The following is a 26,606-nucleotide window of genomic DNA, read 5'->3' as shown; positions in this document are numbered from 1 at the left end:
CACATCCACTCGTGCATGAATCGTGCCATCCCAAATAGAACCAAGACGCTGTCCTCCAAAAAAAGAAAGCCAATCTGGTGATCCCCTGCCATAAACAAACACAAAAGGAAGAAACTATTGAAGAAAAGAGGAAAATACCAGGATGCAAAAAAACTCCCTTACCAGCCTCAGTAAGAAGCTGAGATCCCTCATAAATTCCTCCAAACTAGTTACAAAAATAAAATTGCCAAAGATTTCAAAGACAACCACAAGGCATTCTATAGCTATGTTAAGAATCTAAATGGCAATGCTCAGATCTGCTCTGAACTACAACAGAATGGCATTAAATTTACTGATCCCAAGGATATTGCCAATATCCTGGCAGATCGATTCACTGCCAACTTCACCCCTCTCTCACCCCCTAAACAGCCCATCTCAATACCGAAAGATTGCCAAATTCCAGTAATAATGGCCACACAGGTAAAAAAACGCACTTTCCAAAGCTTAGAATACAGCATCCATGGGACCAGATGACATCCCAGGCTGTGTACTACATGAACTACAAAATGAACTGGCACCTCACCTAAGTGTCATGTTTAATCATAGCCTCACCTCAGGCTTCGTGCCCACTGAGTGTCGCACAGCTACAGTTATCCCACTCCACAAGGGGGGATCCACATTGGATCCTGGGAACTACCACCCCATCAGTCTGACGAGCCTGATCTACAAGGCCATGGAATGTATTAGCATGGAACTTATAAACAAAGACATTGGCAACCTTCAAATACTGGACCCCATCCAGTTTGGCTTCGTGAAGGGCCGATCTTGTCTCTTGAACCTGAATGACTTCTTCGAATCAGTCTCCAGAGCTGTGGACGCGGGTAAGGCGCTCCGCACAGCCTATCTGGACCTCGCCAAAGCCTTCGACACCATCCCCCACTCTGGAATCCTAGATAAACTTACTAACCTGGGCATTATTCCCTACGTCACTCAACGGGTTGCCATCTGGCTTATTGACAGAACCCACACTGTAAAAGTAGCCGACTCCAAATCCAGCTCCAGACAAGTAACAAGTGGAGTACCTCAGGGTTCAGTCCTGGGACCACTCTTGTTTGGCATCTCCTTCTCTGAAGTACAGGCCAACACTAAGGGACTCTGGCTAACAAAGTTTACAGATGACTGCAAACTGTGAGCCATTACTGAATCCCCAAATGATGTGGATATTCTACAAAAGGGCCTTACAGAAACAGATGTTTGGTGCCAGAGCCATGGGCTCAAGCTTAGTGCCAAGAAATGTATAGTTATCTCCTTTGGGAAAAAACATGTACCCATGAATTACCACATAGGTGGCAGTACACTAAACACTGAAAGTGCGATAAGAGACTTAGGGACACTGGTGGACAGTGGTCTCACCTTCGATAACCACATTGCCACAACAGTCAGGAAATCCTATGTGGTACACCTCATCACCAAGGGCTTTTCATCCAAAAAAGGAGGTCATTGTCCCACTGTACTCATCCCTCATTAGACCCATTATAGAATACAACGCCCCGTTTGGTATGTACCTCTCAAGACATCTGCAACAACTGGAAAGGTCGCAGAAATACCTCACTAAAAGAATCACAGGCCTAAAGCAGATGTCCTATGCTGACCGTCTGAAAAAAACTCCAGCTGTACTCTTTCTTATATCGTCTACTCACAGGTGATCTCTGCTTAACATACAAGGCCATGTCAAACCCAAAGTTGTTAGACATGCTACACTTAAAGAAATCCCAATCCCTCAGAGCCACACACTCCAGAGATCTAAACCTGGTCATCACAATGAACAAAACATGTTGGCGGGATAGGTTACTGACCCAGAGACTCCACAGACTCTGGAATAGATTTTGTAAGTCAAGCAGAGATCGCCTTTAAGTAGGCGATATGAGACAGAGAATAGTTGGAGTTTTTTTGAGTCTGTCCATATAGGACAAGTGTTTAAGGCCTAGGATCCTCTTTGTGAGGTACTTTTACGGCCTCTCCAGCTGTTGCAGGTGTCTAGTGATGTGCATGCCAAATGGGGCATTGTACTCTATGATTGACCTAATGAGGGAAGAGTAGAGGGAGACAATGACCTCTCATTACTAAGGGTTTTGCATCCAGGAACAAAGATGTGCCACATAGGAGGACTTTCTGACCACAGTGGCAATGTGGTGGTCAAAAGAAAGGTTGCTGTCAACCTGTGTTCCCAGATCTCTTATAACGCCTTCTGTGTTCAGTGGACTACCATCAATGTGGTAATTTAAGGAAACCGGGGTTTTCCCAAAAGGGGATGAAGATATTTTTTGGCATTGAGCTTAAGGCCATGGTTCTGACACCAGTCGTTTGTCTCATTGAGGCTTTTTTGTAGGATGTCAGCATCACTTGGGGAGTTAATAATAGCCCCCAACTTGGATTCATCTGCGAACTTTGTCAGCCAGAGTCCCTTCGTGTTGGCCTGGACTTCAGAGAAGTAGATACCAAACAGGAAAGGACACAGGACAGAACCTTGTGGGACTCCACTCATAACTGGTCGGCAGTCTGACTTGGAGTCCGCTACTTTCACACTGTGGGTTCTATCTGTGAGCCAGTTTGCAACCCACCTAGTGATATAGGGGTTGATGCCTAACTTAGTAAGTTTTTCTATGATTCCCGAGTGGGGAATGGTATCAAAGGCCTTGGCCAGATCAAGGTAGGCTCTATGAGCCACCTTACCTTCATCCACAGCTCTGGTGACTGCCTCAAAGAAGTCGACCAAGTTGAGCAGGCATGATCTACCCTTCACAAAACCAAACTGTGAAGGATCAAAAGTTTGGAGATTCCCTATATCCTTGTTTATAGGATCCATGATGATGCATTCCATAGCTTTGCATATCATCAGGCTAATGGGGCGATAGTTCCCGGGGTCTGTAGTCATTCCTCCCTTGTGGAGAGGGATGACTGTGACAGTGTGCCATTTGGTAGGGACAAAGCCTGAGGTGAGGCTGTGATTGAACAGGCACATAGGTGAGGTGCCAGTTCACTCTGTAGTTTATGTAGAACACAGCCAGGGATACTGCCAGGCCCATAGAAGCTGTATTCTTGGCCTTGAACAGTGCTGTTTTAACCTGTGCAGCAGTAATACTGGGTGCCTGGCAATCTACTGGTATTGTGATTTGTCCTTTGGGGATGGAGAGAGGGGTAAAGTTAGCAATGAATCTGTCCGCCAGTATATTTGCAATATCTGTTGGCTCGGTTTAGGAGGTACCATTGTGCAGTAGCTCAGAGCAAATCTGGGTATTGCCATGGAGATTTTTTACATAACTATAGAAGGCCTTGTGGTTGTCTTTACTATCTGCTGCAATTCTGTTTTCATAGCTAGCTTTAGAGGATTTGATGAGGGATCTCAACCTTTTGTTGAGGCTGATAAGGGAGTTTTTCCAGTCTTGGAACTTCACCTTATTCCACATCACTTTCCTCCTCCTGTTGTAGAGTTTGTTTATGACAAGGGACCACCAGATTGGCTTCCTTTTTTTTTTGAGGAGAATGTCTTAGTTCTGTTGGGTATGGTGAGATCCATGCATTTGTGTATGTGTTCATACAGTGCATTGTTGTATGATTTGGCGGTCATGTAACTATTCTCCATTTGCATGGGTGCCATGAAGTTAGCCACCTCTGTTTTTAAGAGCCCAAATTAAGTTTTGGAGGAGTTTTTCATGATGGTTACTTTTGTTGGGGGGTGGGAGGGATGTGGATTTCCAAGGTGATTAGCTTGTGATCGGATCTAACCGGGGAGGAGTTGACTATTGGTGTAGAGCAATGGTCGCCCATGTTAGTAATGACCAGGTCAGGGATGTTGCTACCTCTAGTGGGGGTAAGAATGGGTTGGTCCAGGGCACTGGAATTAATTAATTCCAGAAAGCGTTGGGCAAGTGTATTGGTACATGAGTATTCCCAGTTAATGGAGGGTAGTTGAAGTCACCCAGTATGAGAGTGTTAGGTTGGACCCTAATATTCCCCAGGGTGCTTAAGAATGAGGAGTGTGAATTTTGGGACATGGTTGGGGGCCTATAGCAGGCTACGACCTGAATCACTGTCTTACCCAATGTTAACTGCACCTGAAGTATCTCAGATGCATTATGTTGGGCTACCGGTCTGGAGGTGTGCGCATTCTTTATGAATATGGAAACACCACCGGCTTTTATAGCTTTGGTCCAAGTTCTGGGGCCGAAAGGTGTGGAATGAGTTGTAGCTTGGTAGTGCAGGGGTTCTTTCTGCTGCCTTGAACCAGGTCTCTGTTACAGCACAAATGTCGATGTTCTCCATATTAAGGAGTACTTCAAGTGAGCGCATTTGGAGATTTAGACTACTAGCGTTGAGCAGCATGACCCTCAAGTTGCATTTGTTTGTAGTTGTTATGGTGTTAATTTGGTCTTTGGAAAACCAACTAAAAAGGCACTATGGGGTGGCAAGAGCCTTGGCCAGTATCAAGAAGCCCAGGGATGACAGATGCAGGCCATCTTCGGCAAAGCATCGAGGTCTGTTAATCATATCATCCCAGGCAGACAGATACTGGATCCCCTTAGAATGACACCAGAAGCTTAGCCAGTTGTTGAAATCAATCATTTTCTGCTTGTACTGTGGTATCATTCTGAGTGATGGTAGGATGCTGCTCGGGGCTAGAGTCATACCCGCCTGGGCTATATAATCCGAGAGTTCCAACATGTCTCTTTTCATGTAGTTCAGGGAGGGTATGTCTCAGGTCATTCACACCCACATGTACAATGACAGAGTCATATTTGTACCTGCTGTTGAGGGACCTGATTGCGTGCGTTATGTGGCGGATCCTGGCACCTAACAGGCAGCTGACTTTTGCTTTCTCCTTATTCAACCTAGTGAGTGGGATATCTGTGTGCCTCACTATCGAGTCACCTATGACTAGTGTGTTGGGCATGCTGCTTTGCCTCAGGGGCTTTGGTTGAGTGGCACACTGTTTAGGAGAGTTATGTGTCTCGTGATTAGTGTTGTGTTGTGGTGGTCTAGTGCATTTCTGCCTTAGAGGTCTCTGCTGTTTGGTTAGATTTTTATTGAGAGCCTCCTCGAAGGTGGGTGTGTGGTTTGTGTTTTTATGTGAAGGCAGTACTGGTGTGTGTTCTGGAGGGCTATGTGCTCCATGTGGTGTGGTGCAAGTGTTGACCTTCTCCTCTTGAGCAGCTATTCCGGTCTTGGCTGGAGTGCGTGGCTTCCAATTTGAATATATAAGTGCATCTCTCACAAGTCTGAGTGTTGGGGGGTAAGAGGAGAGGGTTGTCAGTGTACATGAGGCAGTTGCTACATTGCCTCAGGATGCCCTAGTTCACAAGGTTAATAGGAGAAAGCACAGGGAACTGACCTTTAGACATTCTTGGAGGAGTAGGCATTAATAAGTACCGGAGCTGTTTCCTTGTAGAATGTTTAGTGCTGGTAGCACTTTTGTGTACTACAGTCATTGCTACAAGAAGTCTGGTAGTGCTAAACTAACAAGCTAGTAAAAGTGCAGGAGAGGAGAGAACTAGCAGATCTAAGGGAAATATTGAAGAGCAGACTTTGGCACTGCTCAGAAGCTTACAAACAGTCCTGGATACAGCAAATCTGTATCTGGACTAGATTAGTTACAGGAAAGGTGGAAAACAGGCGCAGATGTGGGTTTTTAAACCAAAAAGTTGAAAGAGATGGAAAAACTGCCCAAATGGTCGATAAACTAGAATTTCTGGGCCAAAACCCACTCCTCTTGTGGGTAGGTAGGCTACCTAGTACTTACCACTCCCACTGATAAGCTAGAAGGCTTCCCTCCAACACAGAAAGGCTTTGGAGGGCTCAGAAGCTTACAAACAGTCTTGGATACATCAAATCTTACCTGGACTAGACTGGTTACAGGAAAAGTGGGGAACAAGCGCAAATGTTGGCTTTTAAACCAGAAAGTGGAAAGAGATGGAAAAACTGCCCAAATGGTCAATAAACTACAATTTCTGGGCCAAAACCCACTCCTCTTGTGGTAGATAGGCTCCCTAGTACTTAACACTCCCACTGGTAAGCTAGAAGGCTTCCCTCCAACATAGAAAGGCTTGAGGGGCTCAGAAGCTTACCAACAGTCCTGGATACAGCAATTCTGTATCTGAACTAGATTAGTTACAGGAAAGGCAGGAAACAAGCTTAGAATTTTTTTTTTCAGAAAAGCTGCTAAAACAGCAGGAAATACAATTCAAATGCAGTGCAGGCTAGCACACTTGAGCGTGTACCAATTTTACGGGAAATGCAGTTTAAATAAATGCAATTAAATTAACAAATGACTAAAAACAAGTGCAGAAGGCAGTAAATTAGAAGGTTACTAACAAGCAGTAATAAGTGCAGAGTAAGAGCAACTGAACAGATAACAGCACGCAGAACAGCAAACTAGGGCAGAAACAGAGCAGGATTAAGAGGCGATAGGGCTTGTCCTGCCCAAATGTTCTCTTTGTACACCGTGCATAAAGCTGAAGAGATGGGATTAGTAGGAGTGCCTGAAATCAGAATATGATCTCACTGCACTCAGTTGAGTGAGCAAATGAGATGGGCCCAGAAGGAGTATCCAAATACAAATTTACAAGAGGGGCAGGCAATTTCAAAGCCACCAAAATTAACTCCAAAACAACAGAGAGAACAGGGAGTGAGGGTGGGAAACTAACTGTTGAGACACACGACCACATTTTTCAATTCATGTAATATTCAGTGAAAAAAATAAATAAAATGCAGTACTATATGAAAAAGTGCAGATAAAAGTTTACTTACATTCGCTTATATGTCCAGTTGACTGCAGGTAGATCTTAGCCAGCCAACTTTCAGATATTTTAGCTTCATGCCATGTGGCTACAGTACCTGTGATAAAAGCTTTGATCTGTTCATTCTGGCTTCTCTTCTCATCAGCCACACCTCCCAAATGCTTAAAGCTGTTAACCTTTTCCATTGTTTTCCTTCTATTCCAATTTTTAGCTTCTGATTTCTCCATTTGCTCCCATGACCTCAGTCTTGTCTGCATGTCATCCTTCCCCTCTTCACAGTCCTTGTATGTAGAGGTACAGCAGTGGTCCAACTTGGCCCCTTTCACTGTTTTTTTCCCTGTAGCTTCTTATCAAACAATCCACATGCACCCCTTTCAGCAGCAGGTTACTGAGGTTTATAGGGCTAACAGTAATGTATACTGTATCTTTAGAAACTCCTCCCCTTTTCCTAGGCATGCACTTCATGCTGTCAAATTCTGGGAAAGTCATGATTGGGGAAGAAAGAACAGAAGAGGGCTGACAATATTTCTGCATTTATAGACTTGTTGAAACATCTGGATGGAGGGAGGTGTGAGATCAGTATGGGGGAAGGGATGAGTTGCAAAACACTGGACAGAAGTATGATGCCTGCAGCAGCGATCCTTGAAGATGTCCTTCAAGGATGCATCTGCAGTCCTTACAAATGGGTTGTCCTGTCGTCAGGCAGCCCTTCGGTCGGCCGGATTCCAAAGTCTGGGTCTGGCCTCGGCTGGTGTCGCTCTTCACCCGACGTCATAGCTGCAGTTCTTCGGGTATAAAGGCATCAGCTGACGCCATTTTCCTCAGTCTTTCTTGCCGCGTGGCGCCCGAAGCAGAAGCTGTTCGCAAGTGCCGGTCGGTCAGAACCAGAGATTACTACTACAAGTACCGAAGACTTCTAAAAAGCTAAGTACCCCGTTGGGGACTCTTGCTTGCCTCAGCCGATGTCAGAAAAAGTGAATAACTGTTTAACTTGTGGGAAACAAATACCTCATAAAGATTTCCACTCTTACTGCTTACCTTGTTTAGGCCCAGACCATGACATAGCAGCTTGTCTAGCCTGTGCTTCTTTCAACCGACGGATGCTTAGACGTCGGTCGGAATTTGCTGAAGAGTTTTTCGGCTCCGATTTTGCTTACATTATGCCGTCGGATACTCCGACTACGCAAATTTCTAAAAAACGCAAGGAAAAGGACCGACACTCGCAGTCCGCGGTTTCGGCCGAAACCGCGGTTAAGCCAACCACGAGTGTCTCGGTTTCGGCTGAAACCGAGTCCACGGTTCTTCCTTCGGCCGAAAGCTTGCCACTTACCGAGGCCTCATCCAGCCTGGCTGAATCTGCTACTGAAATCCCACCTGCTCTTGCAGGTTCACAGGATTTATCTGATACTATCCCTTTGGATATTTCTACCCCTGCACGTGGAGCTGCTAGGCCTCCTGCATCTATGTCTATTAAGGCCTTTGCCAGGGCTAAAGCAGCAAAATCTACCAAATCGGTGCCTGCTAAGACCCCCTCTCACAGGCCTAGTTCCAGTTCACAAATGCTTAGTCTAGCAGAGGATCTCATTTCTTTGATCCGGGGATCCCAACCACATCCAGACAGGGCCTCTCACCCACCTCCAGAGAAGAGGACTAGAGTAGAGCCCCCTGAGCCAGTTTCTTCAGATGGATCCTCTGATGAGTCAGATAATTCAAACCCTCCAGAGGGCCCCTTTTCTCCTTATGAGGACTCTGATGCAGAAGACTCCATTCCTTCTGCCTCTCCGCCTGAGGAATATTCTTTTGGGGAAACCTTGCATGCTATGAGAGAACAATTTCAATGGCAGGGCCAGGATTTTTCAGACTCTAGGAAAAGGCTTAGAACCTTTTTGCATTTGCCACAGCATAGGCCTTTAGCCATTCCTCCAGTACTTACTATTGTGGATGATGCTTTTAATGATGCTTGTACTGCTCCTGATTCTCTTCCTCCGGCCCCTGCTAAGCCCGATAGGTACTACAGGGTTCCGGACACACATTATCATTTGTATAAGGCCCCTTTTGCAGATCCCGAAACGATCTCCCAGGGACCCAAGGCTGTAGCAGCTTCTTCTACCAAAAACCCCCTCCTCTCTGAAAGGGAATCTAGGGCCTTAGAGAGATGGGGTAAAAAAGTTTACACTTCTGCTACTCTTTCAGCTAGGGCCTTGAACTGTCAATTCCACATGATTCAGTATCAGGAATTTATGTTAGACCAATTAACTAAAAAACTGTCCTCGGATGAACCATTAGACAAAAAATCTGTACAGGAAATGGTACATAACATTCAGCAGGTCAGTAATCATTCCTTAAAATGCGGCTATGATGCACTGGAGGCTTCCTTTAGATCAGCCATGACTGGCACAGTGATCAGAAGACATGCATGGTTGAAAGAGCAGTCCTTACCAGACCATGTTAAATCAAAGCTCCTAGATGCTCCCATGGATAAGCTCAATTTGTTTGGCTCCCCTGCGCAGCAGGTGCTGAAGAAGGTGGAAGAGAAAGCAAAATCTGTTCAGACAGTCAAGGATTTCTTGCAGGTCCAGCCTCCAAGGTTTAGCAGGAACTGGCCTTCCAAGAATTAGTCCTTTCCAGACACCTCCAGAGCTCCGAGAGGCAGGAATAGGCGCTCAAGAGGCAGGGGTCAATCCAGAGGTGCTTACAGGGGACGTCAGTGGCAGGCTAACAACCAGCGAGGTACAGCCACAGATCCAGCCACCACCACTTCCACAGGACAATCACAGTGACTTGGCTCTGGCACCGCCTACCAGGGAACAACTAGAAGCACCCTTAGGCGGGAAGCTAGCCTTATTTTCAGTAAACTGGCATTACATCACAGGAGACAAATGGATTTTACAGACAATAGACCAAGGTTACAGGTTTCACTTCCATACTCTACCAAGGAAGAGAGGAATGCCAAACCTACCTCCAAATCAGAAGACAGAAGCTCTAGAACAAATAACTCACTTACTAAGGATGAGAGCTATAGAAAGGGTACCATCTATGGAACAAGGACAAGGATTTTACTCCAGACTCTTCCTGGTACCAAGAAAAGAAAACCAATGGAGACCTATTCTCGACCTCTCCGCTTTAAACACATACCTCATTGTTCCAAAATTCAAAATGCTGACCCTACAGCAGCTTCTTCCCATGCTGGGCAAGGAGTCTTGGCTGGTAGCTCTAGATCTCAAGGAGGCATACCTGCACGTCCCCATACGACCAAATTGCAGAAGATACCTCAGATTTCTTGCAGGATCAGAGCATTATCAATTCTCAGCATTGCCCTTTGGCTTATCTACTGCGCCCAGAGTATTTACGAAATGCCTGGCATCAGTAATTGCTCATTGCAGACTTCAGGGAATTCAAATTTATCCTTACCTGGATGACTGCCTGTTACAAGCGGACAACAAAAACAAAATAACAAAAGATTTGGAAAGGGTCATTCATCTACTACAAGCTCTGGGATACACAGTCAGTATAAAAAAGTCAAGGCTGATACCATCCCAAAGGATAACCTTCTTGGGTGCAGATTTGGACACGTCAAAACAAATGGCATTCCTGACAGTAGAAAAACAGGAGCAACTCCCTCTCTACTTCATGGCATTAACAAAGCAGAACCAGCTAACAGCAAGAAAAGTACTGCAAGCTCTTGGTTACATGGCATCCTGCATAATATTGATTCCACATGCCAGACTACATATGAGGAAGTTACAGTGGTACCTAGAATTTATGGTCTCAGCACAAGCACAGCCTAGAAACCCAGATTCCAATAATTCCATGCCTGAAACAAGAATTCCAATGGTGGGCTCAGGCCTGTCAATCAAACAAGGGACTGCCCTTCCACAGCACTCAACCAAGCCAGACCATCACAACAGACGCCTCAGACCTCGGTTGGGGGGCGCACATGCTGGACAAGTGCATACAAGGCTTATGGACTCAAGACCAGCTGCACCTACACATAAATCAAAAGGAAATGCTGGCAGTAAAACTGGCAATTCAGGCATTCAGACCATTTCTTCGACAGGGTCAACTGCTGATAAGGACGGACAACACCACAGTTATGTGGTACATCAACAAACAGGGAGGCACACATTCATACCCTCTATGCCGGATGGCAATGGACCTCTGGAATGTGGCACTGAGCTTCAACATTCAGCTTCAAGCAATTTTTGTGCCAGGAAAAGAAAATATACTAGCAGACATCCTAAGCAGAACTACCACGGATGCCCACGAATGGATGCTCCATCCGGACATCTTCAAAACCATTACAGGGAAATGGGGACTACCAGAAATAGACTTATTTGCATCCCCACACAATCACCAACTGAAAAAATTCTGCACAAGGACGTACCACCCACTTGCTTGGAAAGTGGACTCCCTATCTTTCAGTTGGAAAAACCTGACAGCATATGCATTCCCACCTCTTCCTTTGATGCACAAGGTGCTATTGAAAATCAAAGAAGACCGTCCAAGGATCATCCTGATAGCTCCAGTCTGGCCAAGGCAACATTGGCAACCATTACTGAGGAGCATGTCTCGGGAACAAATATGGCCTCTGCCCCTAGTTCCCTTGCTGTTAACACAGAACAACTTCAAAACCCTGCATCCAAACCTGAAAACACTGCAGCTGGCTGCCTGGAACATTGCATAAGACCAAATAACCCAGATTTATCTCAAAGGGTTAAAGACATTATCTTGGAGGCTCGCAGACCCTCAACAAGAAAAAATTATTCAGCAAAATGGAAAAGATATCTCATTTGGAGTACTGCAAAAGGAGAGAATGTGTCACTGGTAAACATAGCTAACATCCTGGAATACTTGGCAGAGCTCTTCCACAATGGCCTGTCCTATTCTTCCATTAAGATTCATGCATCAGCTATTTCAGCAGAATACAACTTGGATCCTCCAGTCTTCTCACATCCTCTGCTCAGGCAGTTTCTGAGAGGGATTAAAAATGTAAAGCCACCTAGGAAGCCACCATTGCCAGCATGGGACTTGAACTTTGTGCTAGAAAAGTTGACACTCCCTCCTTTCGAGCCAGCAGCAACAGCAGAATTACAGTACTTATCATGGAAAACTGCTTTCCTGCTTGCAATCACTTCAGCAAGAAGGGTATCTGAGCTGCAGGCATTAATGGCAGTGCAGCCCTTCCTGATCTTCCATCAAGATAGAGTGTCCATGAAAACTAATCCTTCTTTTGTGCCAAAGGTGGTCTCCAGGGTATCTTTAAATCAAGCTATCCACCTACCAACATTCTTCCCCAACCCACAGAACAGGGGAGAAAGACTGTTGCATACCTTGGATGTACATAGACAATTACGCTACTACCTGGACAGGACCAAGAGCAATAGAAAGACTGACCAGCTACTGGTAGCATATGCGACAGGAATGGAAGGAAAAGCAATTTCAAAACAGACAATCTCTAAGTGGATAGGAAATTGCATTAGATTTTGTTACTCCTACCATGGGAAGAAAACTCCAGAAAACATCAGGCCTCACTCTACAAGGGCTACAGCCACTACCACAGCTTTCTTACGAGGAGTGGCTACCAAGGACATTTTAGAGGCTGCTACTTGGAGCTCCGTGCATACATTTGCCAAGCATTATAATTTACCTTTATACTCCAGATCCCGAGCAGGTTTTGCCACTGCTGTTTTGCAAGGGATCTTAACTACACCATAATCTTATTTCTCCTCCTCCCCCAGTTTGGCTATGGTATTCTACCCATTTGTAAGGACTGCAGATGCATCCTTGAAGGACATAGTACAGTTTTGTACCTACCATAAATGTAGATGTCCGATAGGCATGCATCTGCAGTCAGGATTACCCACCCTCCTTCCCCTCTGTGGTACTCCTAGGGTATTTGCCCATCTTGTAGCTAGCTGGGGGAATCTATTATGGTGTATTTGTTTGTATATATGTACATACATGCTTATTTTTTGTTTGCTCTCTACTATTTGGAACCATTTGCATTTATCCAAATTTAGCCTTCCTAGAGGGCACCTGGCATCTGGGGCAAGAAACACTGAGGAAAATGGCGTCGGCTGATGCCTTTATACCCGAAGAACTGCAGCTATGACGTCGGGTGAAGAGCGACACCAGCCGAGGCCAGACCCAGACTTTGGAATCCGGCCGACCGAAGGGCTGCCTGACGACAGGGCAACCCATTTGTAAGGACTGCAGATGCATGCCTATCGGACATCTACATTTATGGTAGGTACAAAACTGTACTTTGACTGCAGCTGTGACTGCACGCAAGCATTTACAGTTATGGTAAGTCAGTGATAAAAACTGTGCTCTCCCCCTGGGTGAGAGCCTAAAGGCTCATTGTTTATACCTGGCAGTAAGGGTTGAGCATACTGGAAGCAATGCAATCATGAGCCAGAAGAACTAGTGTTTCTTACTTTAAATTCTGACTTTGTGTCTGCTTCTTATCATTCAAGGTGGTGTTGTATAGTAGGTCTTTGTGATGTGTACCATGCTTGTGTGACATAATCTATTTGCCTTAACTCCCTTGTGGACAAGCACCTCTGTGTGATCAACAGTCTCCACTGGGGAGTCTACTGTGCAGAGTGGTCCCATGAACATGTGCTGCTTCCCTCCCCAAGATGAGCAGATGTAAGCCTCCTTATTTCTCTCAACCCCCCTGCCAGGTTTCTGAACTGCTAGTTGAACTTGGGTCACTGGGTTGTTGTGAGGGCTTTATCCTTTACCAGTAGAACTAGCTAGTGAGTGGTATTTTTAATGACTGGAAGAAAATTGGCCAAGACACCTGTTAAATTGTCCAATATACCTGTTAAATTGTCCTACCTGTTTAAAATCTAAACTGTCAGAGTGTTGAAATTTAAGAAGACTTGCAGAAAAATGAAGTTTATTTGCATTCATGCAAGAGACTTCTAAAAGTGCCTGATAGCACTGGGTAAAGAATGTAAACCAGTTTACTTCTGTTGTGAGTTGCATTGATTTTGACCATTATACCAGCTGTCTAAAGAAGCAGATCTACTTTCACATTAAGAATTTTCATATAGCTTCATCCTTTTTTCACATTTCATAATAATGTAGTGTCATGCACAGTTCTTTATTTTGAGAAAAAACTATTTGTAATCTAGTCATTTATGTGCCACAGTGGTCTTTTTTGTCTTGGCTGAAAATGCATGCACTCCGAAGTCATATTACCACTTAATTACCAGATGAATAAATTTCAGAAGAAAATGTACATGCACCTTCAACTCTATACTGCTTTTTAAAATATTTTCCTTTTCTTTGCAGATCCTTTGGATAATTCAGAATGAGTGGGTTCGATGGGCCTTGGTAGTTTTTGCTATGTGCCTTTCAGGGTCCGTCTTGGTAATGACTTTCTGGCCTGCCGTAAGAGATGATAATCGAAGAGTTGCCATAGCTACTGTTTCAGCAATTGTTCTTCTCAATTCTCTTCTTGCTGTTGGCTGCAAGGTATTATAATTCAGGTGGATTTTTTCTTCCTTAGATTTAACTCATTGTTAATTACACTCCAGGGAAGTGTAAAATTAAATGTATTGTATAATAACTGTGTATGAAAATGATTCCTAAGTATTATGTATACCAGCATATGCTAGATTTTTTTTTTAGTATATCACACATTTATTGTAGATGCTTCACTAAATACACTGAAGACTGTAGACAGTTTATCTTTTTTATTAACGTACTGCGGTGGTGGTGCTGTGGTAGCGTTGTCGCCTCACAGTAAGACGTCCTATTCGATTCTCAGCTAAAGCGTCTTCTGTGTGGAGACATGATTGAATGGGCGTACCTTCATTGAAGGTTGTGCGTCAGGGCTGGCAACTCGGTACGTAAAAAATCTACTGCCAATCATTAGCGGACCGGAGTTCCGCTGTGGCAACCCCTAACCGGAAAAAAAGCCGAAAGATACAACATTAACATACTGCTTACTAGCTCAGTTTTAGCATATTCTGCTATGGATTGTTCTTAACAAAACATGACTGTAGCCATAGATAGATGCATACTATGAGTGTTGTCCAGTGGCATAGAACCAGGATGAAGCCTGTGTTATGGATAGTATTCTTCCAGTATATGAGTTTTTTTCAGTCATGCTGCATTTAAGTAAACCATTCTTTTTGTTGTTTGGGTCTTGCTCATCATCTTTTACATCGTAATCAACCTGAGATGTTTAATTGTTAGGTGGGAGGTATGGGGAAATAACAGCTGTGGATTTTTTTAAGAAAACATTTCTGTATCCTTTTGTGACTTTTTGAGGGTGCAGTGTGGACACTTCATAACCATAAATAAGTACACCATCATTTAATCAACTATGTTCTATTTTTTCAGTATTTTGGAAACTCTGTTATCTCACAGGATGATTGTGCATAGGGTATCTTGGTTAACCTCCTTACAACAAGTGATAAACACCTAGTGTAAGGCTCATCCAGATAGGAAAGCATCTGTATGGTGCCTTTAAGTCCTGTCTGTGGACAACCACATCTGAAGTCTTGGGATACAGTTTGAATCTTATGTTTAGATTACTAGGGGCTACTCCTTCACCTTGCATCAAAAAGCACACAATTATTGTCTTTGTGTTTGTTGCTCTCCCCAGTACTTGTTTACGTACTCCCACACTTTGTTATTTTAACTGGTTGAACACAGTAGGTTAATTATGCTTGTTCCAGGCAGGGGTGTAGGCAGGATTGTCAAATTTGTACTCTCATCTCCCAGGCTGCTGTCCCCTCTACAAGCCGCAGCCACATTAACACTGCTGACTAAGTCACACCCCCTTCATATTGCTGATTTCTGAACAGATCACTGGCAAGTATATGCCAAGGTAGTAATTACTTACATGATGACGCAGTGTGAACGTTTCATTCCAAAAGTGCATCTTCCTTAAGTCAAAAAACAAAATACCTTTCCATAGATCAATGAGTCCCCCCCCCCCCCTCCAAATTATTATTCTTCCCCTTGCAGCTCCTAATCCCTGTAGTGGCTCATTAGAGCTCCAGTAGTGCTGCTGACTAAAGGACTGGCAGGCTGTAGGCAGCATGTGCTCCACAGTGTTGTGGTCTGTAGGTACAACATATAGTGCTCTCCCTAGGTGTAATACCCAAGCTGTGAGCCACAACTACCTCCCTTCTACCCACATGGGTCACCTGGCAATGGCTGTTAACTCCTACAGCCTCCACTCACACTAATCCTTTTGGAATAGTAAACCTTACATTTCCAACAACAAATGCATTTTAGTTGGGCTCAGTTATATTGCCACTGACAATAAATGAAGATGCGTACCCATGGGAGTCGATCAAGCAACAACTAAGGCTGTTTCAAAGTTACATCCTCACTACCCTACATGTGAATCTCAAGCCTTTGCTGAAAGGAAATTGGTTAAAGTATGAAAATTACCCTATAGGCCCCAGAAACAATGGAACTGTACATGCTCTAAGGTGCCTTTTTGGAGTTTTTTCTAGTCCTATGATCCAGTGATAGTCTGAACAAAAGTATTCGAAAGAAATGAAAAGAAATTCAAGGAAGAAATAAGTTTTGCCCAAAGCTTGATGTTCAAAGCTGACACGATACCATCCAATATGCTGAGAAAGACAACAGCTTCTTAAGACAAAAAGCATATCTGCAAATGCAGGCTGGCTCCCTACCCTCCCACAAAATGAAAATGTGGTCACTTTTTATGTATAGCTGTATGCTGTTAGATGCTGAAAGAACAAATGAAGACACTCAGGTTTCATTGTGAAAAATGTTAAAGAAACAATTACCACACCATTCTCAGCCCCCTTGTAAGCTAGTTTAAGTGATCTTGTGTGCATATTTCTCAGAAGTGCTGGTTTCTGACCATGCTGGGTACAGGGCATTAGTTGGGGATGGGGTCCATCTACTAAGCTTGTTTAAAACTTCCACTGTACAGAACAATTTACTGCTAAGTTCTATGCATATTTAAATAGTTGCATAGACACATCGTCCCCCCTCAGAAATAATTCCAACACTAAATTCAAAAATAAAGCCCTGTGGGCACCATAATAAAAGAAAGAAAATACTCATTGCATGCAAAAATAAATGTAACTCTCACAAAGCCAAAAACATTCTTGCTAAACTAAACAAGGAACTCAGAACTGTGATTAAATCGACCAAAGCCTAATATGAGGTAAAAATATAAACCCAGGTGAAAGATAACCACAAAGTATTTTTTAACTGTGCTAGAGATTTCAAACGATGACTGGCACTGCAGTGAGCTAATAACAAATGATATAACATTCTTGGACCAGAGGATATAGCCAATCCACTGGCCAACTAATTCAGATTGAATTTCACCCCCCAATCTTCCATTATTCTTGCATCAAACACCTGCATCCATAATCCCCTCAAATCTCTCAACAGTTTCTGAAGTAGTTACCTAAGGCCAAGAACATAATGTCTTTTGGGATTGGATAACATACTAGGCTGCCCACCAGTTAGTCTGAACCTGATATGTCGAACCCTGTACAATACCAGTCTCAAAATAGGTTTTATGTTGGATGAATGAAAGACTGCAACAGGCATTCCCTTGCATGAAGGTGGGACTTCAATGGGTCCAGGCAATTGTATACATATAAGCCTAACCAGCCTCGTATGGGAACATATGTCAGCGATGAACTCTCCCTTGACACCACATATTCACTATTGTAAGGAAATCCCATTTCATTGTACAGCTTATATCTAAAGGTAAATCATTCAGGTGCAGGTACATAATTGTTCCCCTCTACTTTGCACTCATTAGGCCAGTCACTGAGTATAGTGTCCCTTTTGTTATGTACCTTTCCAAACACTTGTCACAAGTGGATGCTATCTAACTCTCAAACATTTAGGAATTATTCCAAAGCAAACCTCCTACTCATGACTTATACCATGGTAAAATTTACATCCCCCAAACAATGTGAACTCTGCTACCAGTATGGAATTGGTTAAAGAAACCCTATACCATCATGTAAACAGCTGCACTGAGGTAGCTGCACCCACGAGGAATAAGCAGATAACAAGCCACCCTGGTGTAATCCAGATATCAACAAGTTGTGTAACAAAAAGGAGGAAAACCACGTCCAAAACTAGGAGGTGCAATACCCAGCAAGATGAGAAACCCATCAAACTAAATAAGTAACTCGGAAATCTTATCAAGCCCACCAAAGCCAAATTTGAGGTAGAAATATTGACAAAGGATAACCACGAGGCCCTCATCAGCTTTGTCCACAACCTCAAAAGGTAACACAACAGTGTGCTGAACAAATTGTAAATGGAACTACCTAAAGAGAATCAAAGGATATAGCAAACCTGCTGGCTGATAAATTTAATCCCCATTTCACCCCTTCATCCCCTCAGTACCTCTCAGGAGACACCATCAACCATAACTCTTCTGACTTTCACTAGCAATCAAGTCTTCAATGCACTCTTCAAGGCAAAGAATACTACCTCAGTGGGACCTGATAATATCCTGGGCTACCTCTTGGATAGCATAAAATATGAGCTGTCAAACGCTGTAAAATCACTGTTCAACATCGGCCTCCTAACTGGCTTCATGTTTAGTGAATGGAGGACTGCAACAGTTAATCCTCAGCACAAGGTCTTGGTTTCTCCAAACCATAAGTCTGACTAGTCTTGTATGTAAAGTCATGGAAAGAATTGTCATGGATATTTTAAATAAAGACACAAGGAATCTGTTTTTTTATTTATTTCTACAATTATTACAGATATTGAAATAAAATAGCACAAACACTGATAGCCATTTGCTAAACAAACAATACAGTCTCACAATGAAAACAAACTTAGCATGAGCAGTAAACTTCTCCGCCTTTGGAACTCACATTCATTTAAATGGCATGAAAACCCTCACTAAAGAAAATGCATCCGGCCAGTGGAGGATTAAGTTTACCTTTGAGCTGTTTTCAAACCATAGGCTCCTTGTACGCATTTATAGGGCCATGCACATGTTCTTTGATTCCACTTTTATTATTAAATTATATTCCTTCTGTAGTACAGCAGTATTTGTTAGAATGGTGTTTTAAATTTGTAGTTATGAACATTCTTCTAGTAAGCAATGAAACAACATAAATGAACCAATAATGACAAAACTACCCTGTTCTGAAAATTTCAACCATAAAAGGCCACGCAAACTTCTGTCATTACAATCCACCAATATTACTCAATAAGCGCAATCTCTACAGCAGTAAAAATCATTTGAATAATTCCGCATTAAAGAGATCTGTAACTAATAAAGATGTTGCTATTGGCAAACAGCTTTACATTTCAGTGTTTTATCTACTAATTCAGTGCCTGCTGCCCTTGAAGAATTAATTGCCTATGTAACATTTAAAAAAAATTGGTAAGGTGGTACTATTGCAATAGAGAATGATTAACAAAGTTCATAGTTACTAGCCGTCTCATACAAAGGAGGACATACTCAGGAGTGCAGAACTCATATCCCTCCTTAAAATACACCAAACAATCAGCAATCAAAATGGCACTGAAAAATATCAGCACATCATTTACATGGTGTGGAAGTAGAATCCACAGCCTTCTGCACCAGAGGCAGTTATGCTACTAACACTGCTTTCAAATTCTACAACACAAACAGTGACTAACATTTGATAAACAAAATGGTAGTTGCACATTGAAAACAGACTTAGCATGAGCAACAGTAAACTATTCTTCCCTTGAAACTCACAATTCCATCAAAATGAAATGAAACTTAGTCCCTTGAAAATGCACTGAAACTCAGTTCCCTGAAAATGTACTGAAACTCAAACTTCCAGTTCCATCAGCAGTCTGGTAATCAATGTAGAGGATTCAGGCTCTTGTCTCCTGTAACCAAGTTACAGGGTCAAGCCTGATCAAGTTAATTGACTAACTTACCCTACCCTTAACTAGAGCATTACACACCATACCTCCATACCTCTCACCTCTTAGCATAATAAATCTGGACAAAGCCTAAAATAATGGGGAAACAAAGGCCCCAAAATAGGGACAGATTTTAAATGTTGCTCTTACAGACTTAGAAAGTTGCTAGAATAACAGCATTTGTCTTAGCATGCATTTTCTAAAGGAAATTAACTCTAAAGCTCAAATGTATGACATTTTGTTATTTCAGTCCTCAGTGATTTGCCAGAAGACCACAAATATCGTGGAACAGGCCAAAAATATGAGGCAAAAATCAGGACATTCTACAAAAATCTGGATGGTTGAGAGGTACGTTTAATTACAGGTTTTGCATTAGCATAAATTTTCTGAAGGATAATGAGAATCCTAGACCTAGTCATTACCAACATGAGTGACCGGTGTTCCACACCTGAAGTCAACTCCTCATTGGTCAGATCCGACCATAAGCTAATCACCCTAGATATCCACATCCAGCCCCCACCCACCATTAAGGAAACCACAGTAAAAATTTCTCCAAAGCCAACTTCATGCTTCTTAAGACAGAAGTGGCGAACTTCATGACACCCATGTAGATGGACAATACAGTTAAGACTGCTGAATCCTACACAAATGCACTCTATAAGCACTTACATGAGTGCATGGATCGTGCTATCCCAAACAGAACCAAGATGCTATCCTCCAAAAAAAGGAAGCCAATCTGGTGGTCTCCTGCCATAAACAAACTCTACAACAGAAGGAAGAAACTGTTGCAAAAGAGAGTAAAATTCCATGAGTGGAGGAGCTCCCTGGTCAGCCTCATTAAGAAGCGGAGATCTGTTATAAGATCCTCCAAAGCTAGCTACGAAAACAAAATCGCCACTGATTCTAAGGGCAACCACAAAGCATTATGTAGCTATGTCAGGAATCTCAATGCAACACCCAGGTCTGCTCTGAGTTACAGCACAACAGCACAAAAATTACAGAACCAACTGATATTGCCAACATCCTGGCAGATAGGTTCAGTGCTAACTTTACCCCCCTCTCACCCCCTAAAGGGCCCATATCTATACAGGAAGAATGCAGAGTCCCTGTAATCACATCTGTGCAGGTAAAAGCTGCACTCTCTAAAAACCAAAAACACAGCATCCATGGGACCGGACAACATCCCAGGCTGCGTTTTACATGAACTTCAGAACGAACTGGCTCCCCACCTAAGCACCATGTTCAATCATAGTCTCATGTCAGGCTTTGTGCCCACTGAATGGCGTACAGCAACAGTTATCCCACTTCACAAAGGGGGAGCCACCACTAATCCTGGGAACTATCGCCCTATTAGCCTGACGAGCATGGTCTGCAAGGTCATGGAACGCATCACCATGGAACTCATAAACAAAGACATTGGTAACCTCCAAACTCTGGACCCCACCCAGTTCGGGTTTGTGAAAGGCAGATCATGCCTTCTGAACCTGATTGACTTCTTTGAGGCAGTCACCAAAGCCGTAGACGAGGGTAAGGTGGTTCACACAGCCTGTCTTGACCTCGCCAAGGCTTTCGACACCATCCCCCATTCTGGAATTATAGCTAAACTCACTAAACTAGGTGTAAATCCCTACGTCACAAGATGGGTTGCCAACTGGCTCACTGACAGAACCCACACTGTAAAAGTTGCAGACTCCAAATCTGAATTCAAACCAGTGACAAGTGGAGCACCACAGGGTTCAGTCCTGGGACCTCTACTGTTTGGTATCTACTTCTCTGAATTACAGGCTAACACAGAAGGCCTCTGGCTAATGAAGTCCGCAGATGACTGCAAACTAGGAGCCATAGTCGAGTCCCCAAATGATGTGGACAACCTACAGAAGGGTCTCACTGAGACAGATGCCTGGTGTCAGAGCCATGGCCTCAAGCTCAATGCCAAAAAGTACATGGTCATCCCCTTTGGTAAAAACTCTGTACCCATGAACTACCACATAAACGACAGTCTACTTAATGCCGAATGTGGGATAAGAGACCTTGGGACCCAGGTGGACAGTAGTCTCTCCTTTGATAATCACATCGCCACAGTAGTCAGGAAATCCTTCTGTGTGGCACACCTCATCACAAAAGGGTTCTCGTCCAGGAAAAAAGAGGTCATTGTTCCCCTCTACTCGGCACTCATTAGACCCATTATAGAGTACAATGCCCCTTTTGGAATGTACCTCACAAGACATCTGCAGCAGCTGAAAAGGCCACAGAAGTACCTCACAAAGTGGATTACTGGCCTGAAACAGATGCCCTACACTGACAGTCTCAAAAAACTCCATCTTTACTCTGTAGCATGTCGCCTACTGCGAGGAGATCTCTGACTAACATATAAAGCTATGTTAAACCCAGAGCTGTTGCACATGCTACACCTAAAGAAATCCGAATCCCTCCAAGCTACATTCTCTAGGGACCTAAACCTTGTCCCCACAATAAACAGGATATGCTGGAGGGATAGATTCCTGTCCCAGAGACTTCCTATACTCTGGAACAAGCTACCCATCTATGTTAAGCAAAGTTCCTCATAAGCACTCTTCAAGAAAAATCTTGATGAGCGGATGGAAAATAGGAAATACACCCCAGGGATCACTTCTGTGGCTGTGCTCAACAGGGGTACAGAAAATTAACTTTCTTGGGTGGCGTAAGCCAGGAAGCCTTGTTGGCTAGGCTTACTTAGGCCCTTGTTGCCGATAGCCTAGTACTACCTATGAACTTATGAACGTATGAAACTCAAATGTATGCCATTATTTTCTCACTTTAGTCCTCAGTGGTTAGCTAGTAATTTGCAAAACCAGCAATTTTAGGAGAAATGGAACAGAAATATGATGGAAAATCTGGACAATTGAGAGGTATGATAGGGATACATTTTAAATATTGTTCTTTTTAACTTAGAAAATTGCTAGAGTAACAGGATTTGTGCTAGAATATATTTTCTGAAGAATATGAATATATGTCATTATTTAGTGACTTAAGTCCTCCATCATTTGCCAGAAAACCACAAATTTTATGAGAAACAGACCAGAACTATGAGGCTAAATCTGGACAGTTGAGAGTTTTGTTAAACACACACACACACACACACACACACACACACACACACACACACACACACACACACACACACACACACACACACACCTTCCTACCTTCTCATGCATAGCAGCACACTCACCCTCTACTTAATATATCAACAAATGGCTAGTTTACATTCCATACACACGCCTACTCTCTCTCATAGCAACACACTCAGACATGCACTTCATCTCTCATCCAAACAGAATGTCTAGTTCAAATCACACACACACACACACACACACAACATTTTCTCCCTCATACCAAAACGAGCCCAGCCACTGGTACATTATATATGTTCACACACACGCACACACATGCAATTTATTTACTTATCTTCTCTCTCAACAGAAAGGCTATTTTAAATTGCGCATGAGAGTGCGAAATACGTTTACATCCACGTTAGCTTGCGTGCAACATGCATAGCTTTCCATAAAGGAGAAGACGCTTCTTTAGCTTTTTCCCCTGGATCCTAGTGCCTGCCTTGTGCTACCCCCTCCACACAACCATTATACTAAAGTACGTACAGTGAGTATGCCTGTCGACATCCCTGGTTCCAAGTATCACTTATGGTGAAGTGTGGAGGGTGTAAACAAAATTGAATAGCATTTAAACAAAGTGTGATAACAGGCACGTATAACAAAAGGTAATATCCATAAAAAAACACTGCTTACTGCATAAAAGATTAACATTCATTTTAGGGACAAAGAGAAAGTTTAGGTAACTTTACAGATGTAACACTCCTGACGAGGTAGTTATGGTGTTGTACCAGATTTAACAGTTAATACTGGGTGCAGAACTGTGTAACCATTAACATGGCCAGAATATTAGGTGCTGAGATAACATGTTTTTTCTTTATGTTCCAGCCAGGGTTAAATATTTTATTATTGCAGTTAATGTAACCTATATTAAGAAAAAAAGTGATGTCACCCAGATCAGACTGGAATTAAGAAGACATTCTACTGATTAGTCTGTCTTCCTTCTGCAGTTTCCAGATGGTAACCATTTAAAATCCATTTCAAAACTGGCACCAAATAGATCAGATATGCTGTAAGCCAGAATGTTTTTTTTTCCTCTTTTTGTAGGTGTAATAGTACAAAGACATATACTGGTAGGACATGAGATAAACTTGTGATCAGTATTAACACACACACACACACACACACACACACACACACACACACACACACACACACACACACACACACACACATACACACTCACACACACTACCCACAGCAACTACTCTTGATGTTCTTCGTGTTTCACTGTTGCACTCATCACACTTTGGTTATCTGCCTGCAGGTAGCCCTCAGTCGGCCCGAATACCCGAGACTTAGTATTTCTGCATCGGTTGCTTGTCGCTTCAAGACTGACATCAGGTCATCAGGGGTATAAAAACAGGCAACCGACACAAGTGCCGGTCGGCCGCTACCTGAGTTTTCGTTTCCGAATTGAATCATTCTGAAGTCTTCTAAAGTTAAGTACCCCATTGGGGATCATTTTTTCTTGCTCTAACCGGTGTCAGAAAAAGTTAACAATTGCTGTGGAAAGCAAATACCATACCGAGATTTCCATTCTTACTGCTTCACCTGGTTAGGCCCAGACCATGATGTACCTCGCTGTCTGTTTTGTGCTTTGTTCAGTGCCCGAACTATTCGTTGTCCGGCCCTTATTGTCACTAAATACTTTCGCTTTCTATCTCCATATTCCAAAATGGCTTTGGTTAACCATCCGACTACCAATCTTCTGAAAAAACGTAAGGATAAAGACAGAGACAGACAGTACAGGTCCAAAACTGCTGATGACGCTTCTGTAAAGCTAGTTGCCAGTTTGCCGGTACTCAGTGAGGCGCTTTCGCAGCCCTTGATGCCCACTTCAGTGGATTTGCAGGCCGCTACCGAGACCCGTTCGGAGTCCGGTATGCTGTCAGACTCTTCTTTGACTATGGAACCTGCGGATCTCTCTACTTTGGATGGGTCTGGGGCCGCTGTGCAGGCACTGGCTTCCGAGGAAGTTCCTCGCATTACCGATATTCAACACAAACCGATTACTTTCGCATCTTCAGTTTTTTCTAAAACTACCAAGTTTCTAAGGCCAAGAGTACGAGCTACCGCTAAAAACCCTATGACCCAAACTCAAGCACCTGCTTCCTTGCAACAACATCAACCAGAAGACCTGATTATGTTGATTAGGGGAAGCCAGCCTTCCTCTGCTAAACAAAAAAGAGGCCTGTCCCCAGCAGCTTTAACTGACCAAGAATCTGACGACTATGAGGTTTCTGAATATGAAGACATGTCTTTATCTGCTTATGAGGATTCTGATGCAGAGGACTCCATTCCCTCTGCTTCCCCTCCAGAGGATTTTTCTTTTGGGTAAACCCTACATACTTTAAGAGAACATTTCCACTGGGAATGCCAGGATTATCCTCAGTCCAAAATGAGACTCGGAGCATTTTTAGATTTGCCACAACATTAGACCTTTAGCTATCCCTCCTGTTCTGGATGTTGTGAATGATGTCTTTGTGGAATCCAGTCTAACTCTGGATACTTTATCCCCTGCTCCGAGGAAACCAGACAGGTACTACAGAGTCCCTGACTCTCACAGATTTCTTTTCAAAAATCCTACTGCTGACCCAGAGGTCATTTCCCAGGGTCCTAAAGGTATAAAAGCAACTACAGCTAAGAATCTCACCCCTTCGGACAGGAATTCCCACGCTTTAGACAGATGGGGGAAAACAGTATACACCTCTGCAACTCTCGCCATTAGGGCAGTGAATTGCCAATTTCACATGCTGAAATACCAGCAACATGTTATGGAACTTATTGAGCAACAATTATCTACCTTTACAGACTGTGCAGAAAATAAAGAATTACAGGAGCTTTTGCATTCTGCAAGACAAGTCAGCAGGCATACCTTGCAATGTGGCTTTGACACCCTAGAAGCATCTTGCAGGGCAGCAGTCACTGGTTCTGTACTGAGAAGGCATGCTTGGCTTAAGGAGCCGAACTTGCCAAACCATGTCAAATCAAAATTACTAGACGCTCCTTTGAATGGTCTGTTTGGCACCAAAGCAGAAGAGGTTCTAAAAAAGATGGAAGAAAAAGCTAAGTCTATGCAGAAGGTCAAAGATTTTTTTGCAAGTGCAGCCTCCAAGATTCAGTAGGCATTGTCTCTCGAAACATTTGTCCTTTCCAGCCCCCTCAAGGCCATCTTAGACTAGACCCAGGGCAAACAGACCCCCCCCCCAGATTACAGTCTCAGGGTATGCGGAGATCTAAGCAATGGGGTGAACCTCCACTTCTAAAACAGGGATTGCTAAGCCACCCCCTTATGGAAAGAATTCACAATGACTTCTCGACTCCACTCCTCACCTCTGCCCAATTGCTCATGCCCCTAGGAGGAAAACTTGCCCATCATGCAAAAAACTGGACCTCCATCACCAAAGACCGATGGGTCCTCGACATTGTATCCCAGGGGGTACAAATTTTACTTCACTCACTGCCAATCCCTAAAGGGTTCCCAGACCTTCCTCCAAACCAGGGGGCAGAGGCACAAAACCAAGTTCAATCTCTGCTCTCCATAAGGGCATTTCTACCTGCGGGTCAAACATTTTACTCCATACTTTTCCTGGTACCCAGAAGAGAGGGCACTTGGTGCCCAATCCTAGATCTTTCCATTCTAAACACCTTCCTGGTGGTACCAAAATTCAAAATGCTCACCCTTTAGCAACTTCTCCCTATGCTGTCCAAAGATGCCTAGTTAGCTACCCTAGACCTAAAAGAAGCCTATTTGCACATCCCCATCAGGGACTCGTGCAGGAAATAC

The 26,606-nt window shown here is 43.4% G+C and overlaps 1 protein-coding gene across 6 annotated transcripts in view; it reads left to right on the top strand.

The window, feature by feature from the left end:
- YIPF1 (Yip1 domain family member 1) overlaps positions 1-26,606 on the top strand; it is a 293,231-nt gene that overhangs the window by 192,335 nt on the left and 74,290 nt on the right. For all 6 annotated transcript variants that reach the window (XM_044085462.1, XM_044085465.1, XM_044085463.1 and 3 more), the window contains exon 8: positions 14,076-14,258. In XM_044085462.1, the coding sequence (XP_043941397.1) occupies positions 14,076-14,258 (183 nt within the window). The remainder of the gene's footprint in view (positions 1-14,075; positions 14,259-26,606) is intronic.

This window comes from Protopterus annectens, chromosome 10.part0 (assembly GCF_019279795.1).
Source record: "Protopterus annectens isolate FY-2018-M chromosome 10.part0, PAN1.0, whole genome shotgun sequence".
NCBI lineage: Eukaryota > Metazoa > Chordata > Ceratodontiformes > Protopteridae > Protopterus > Protopterus annectens.
This window is presented reverse-complemented; position numbering and strand designations above follow the sequence as displayed.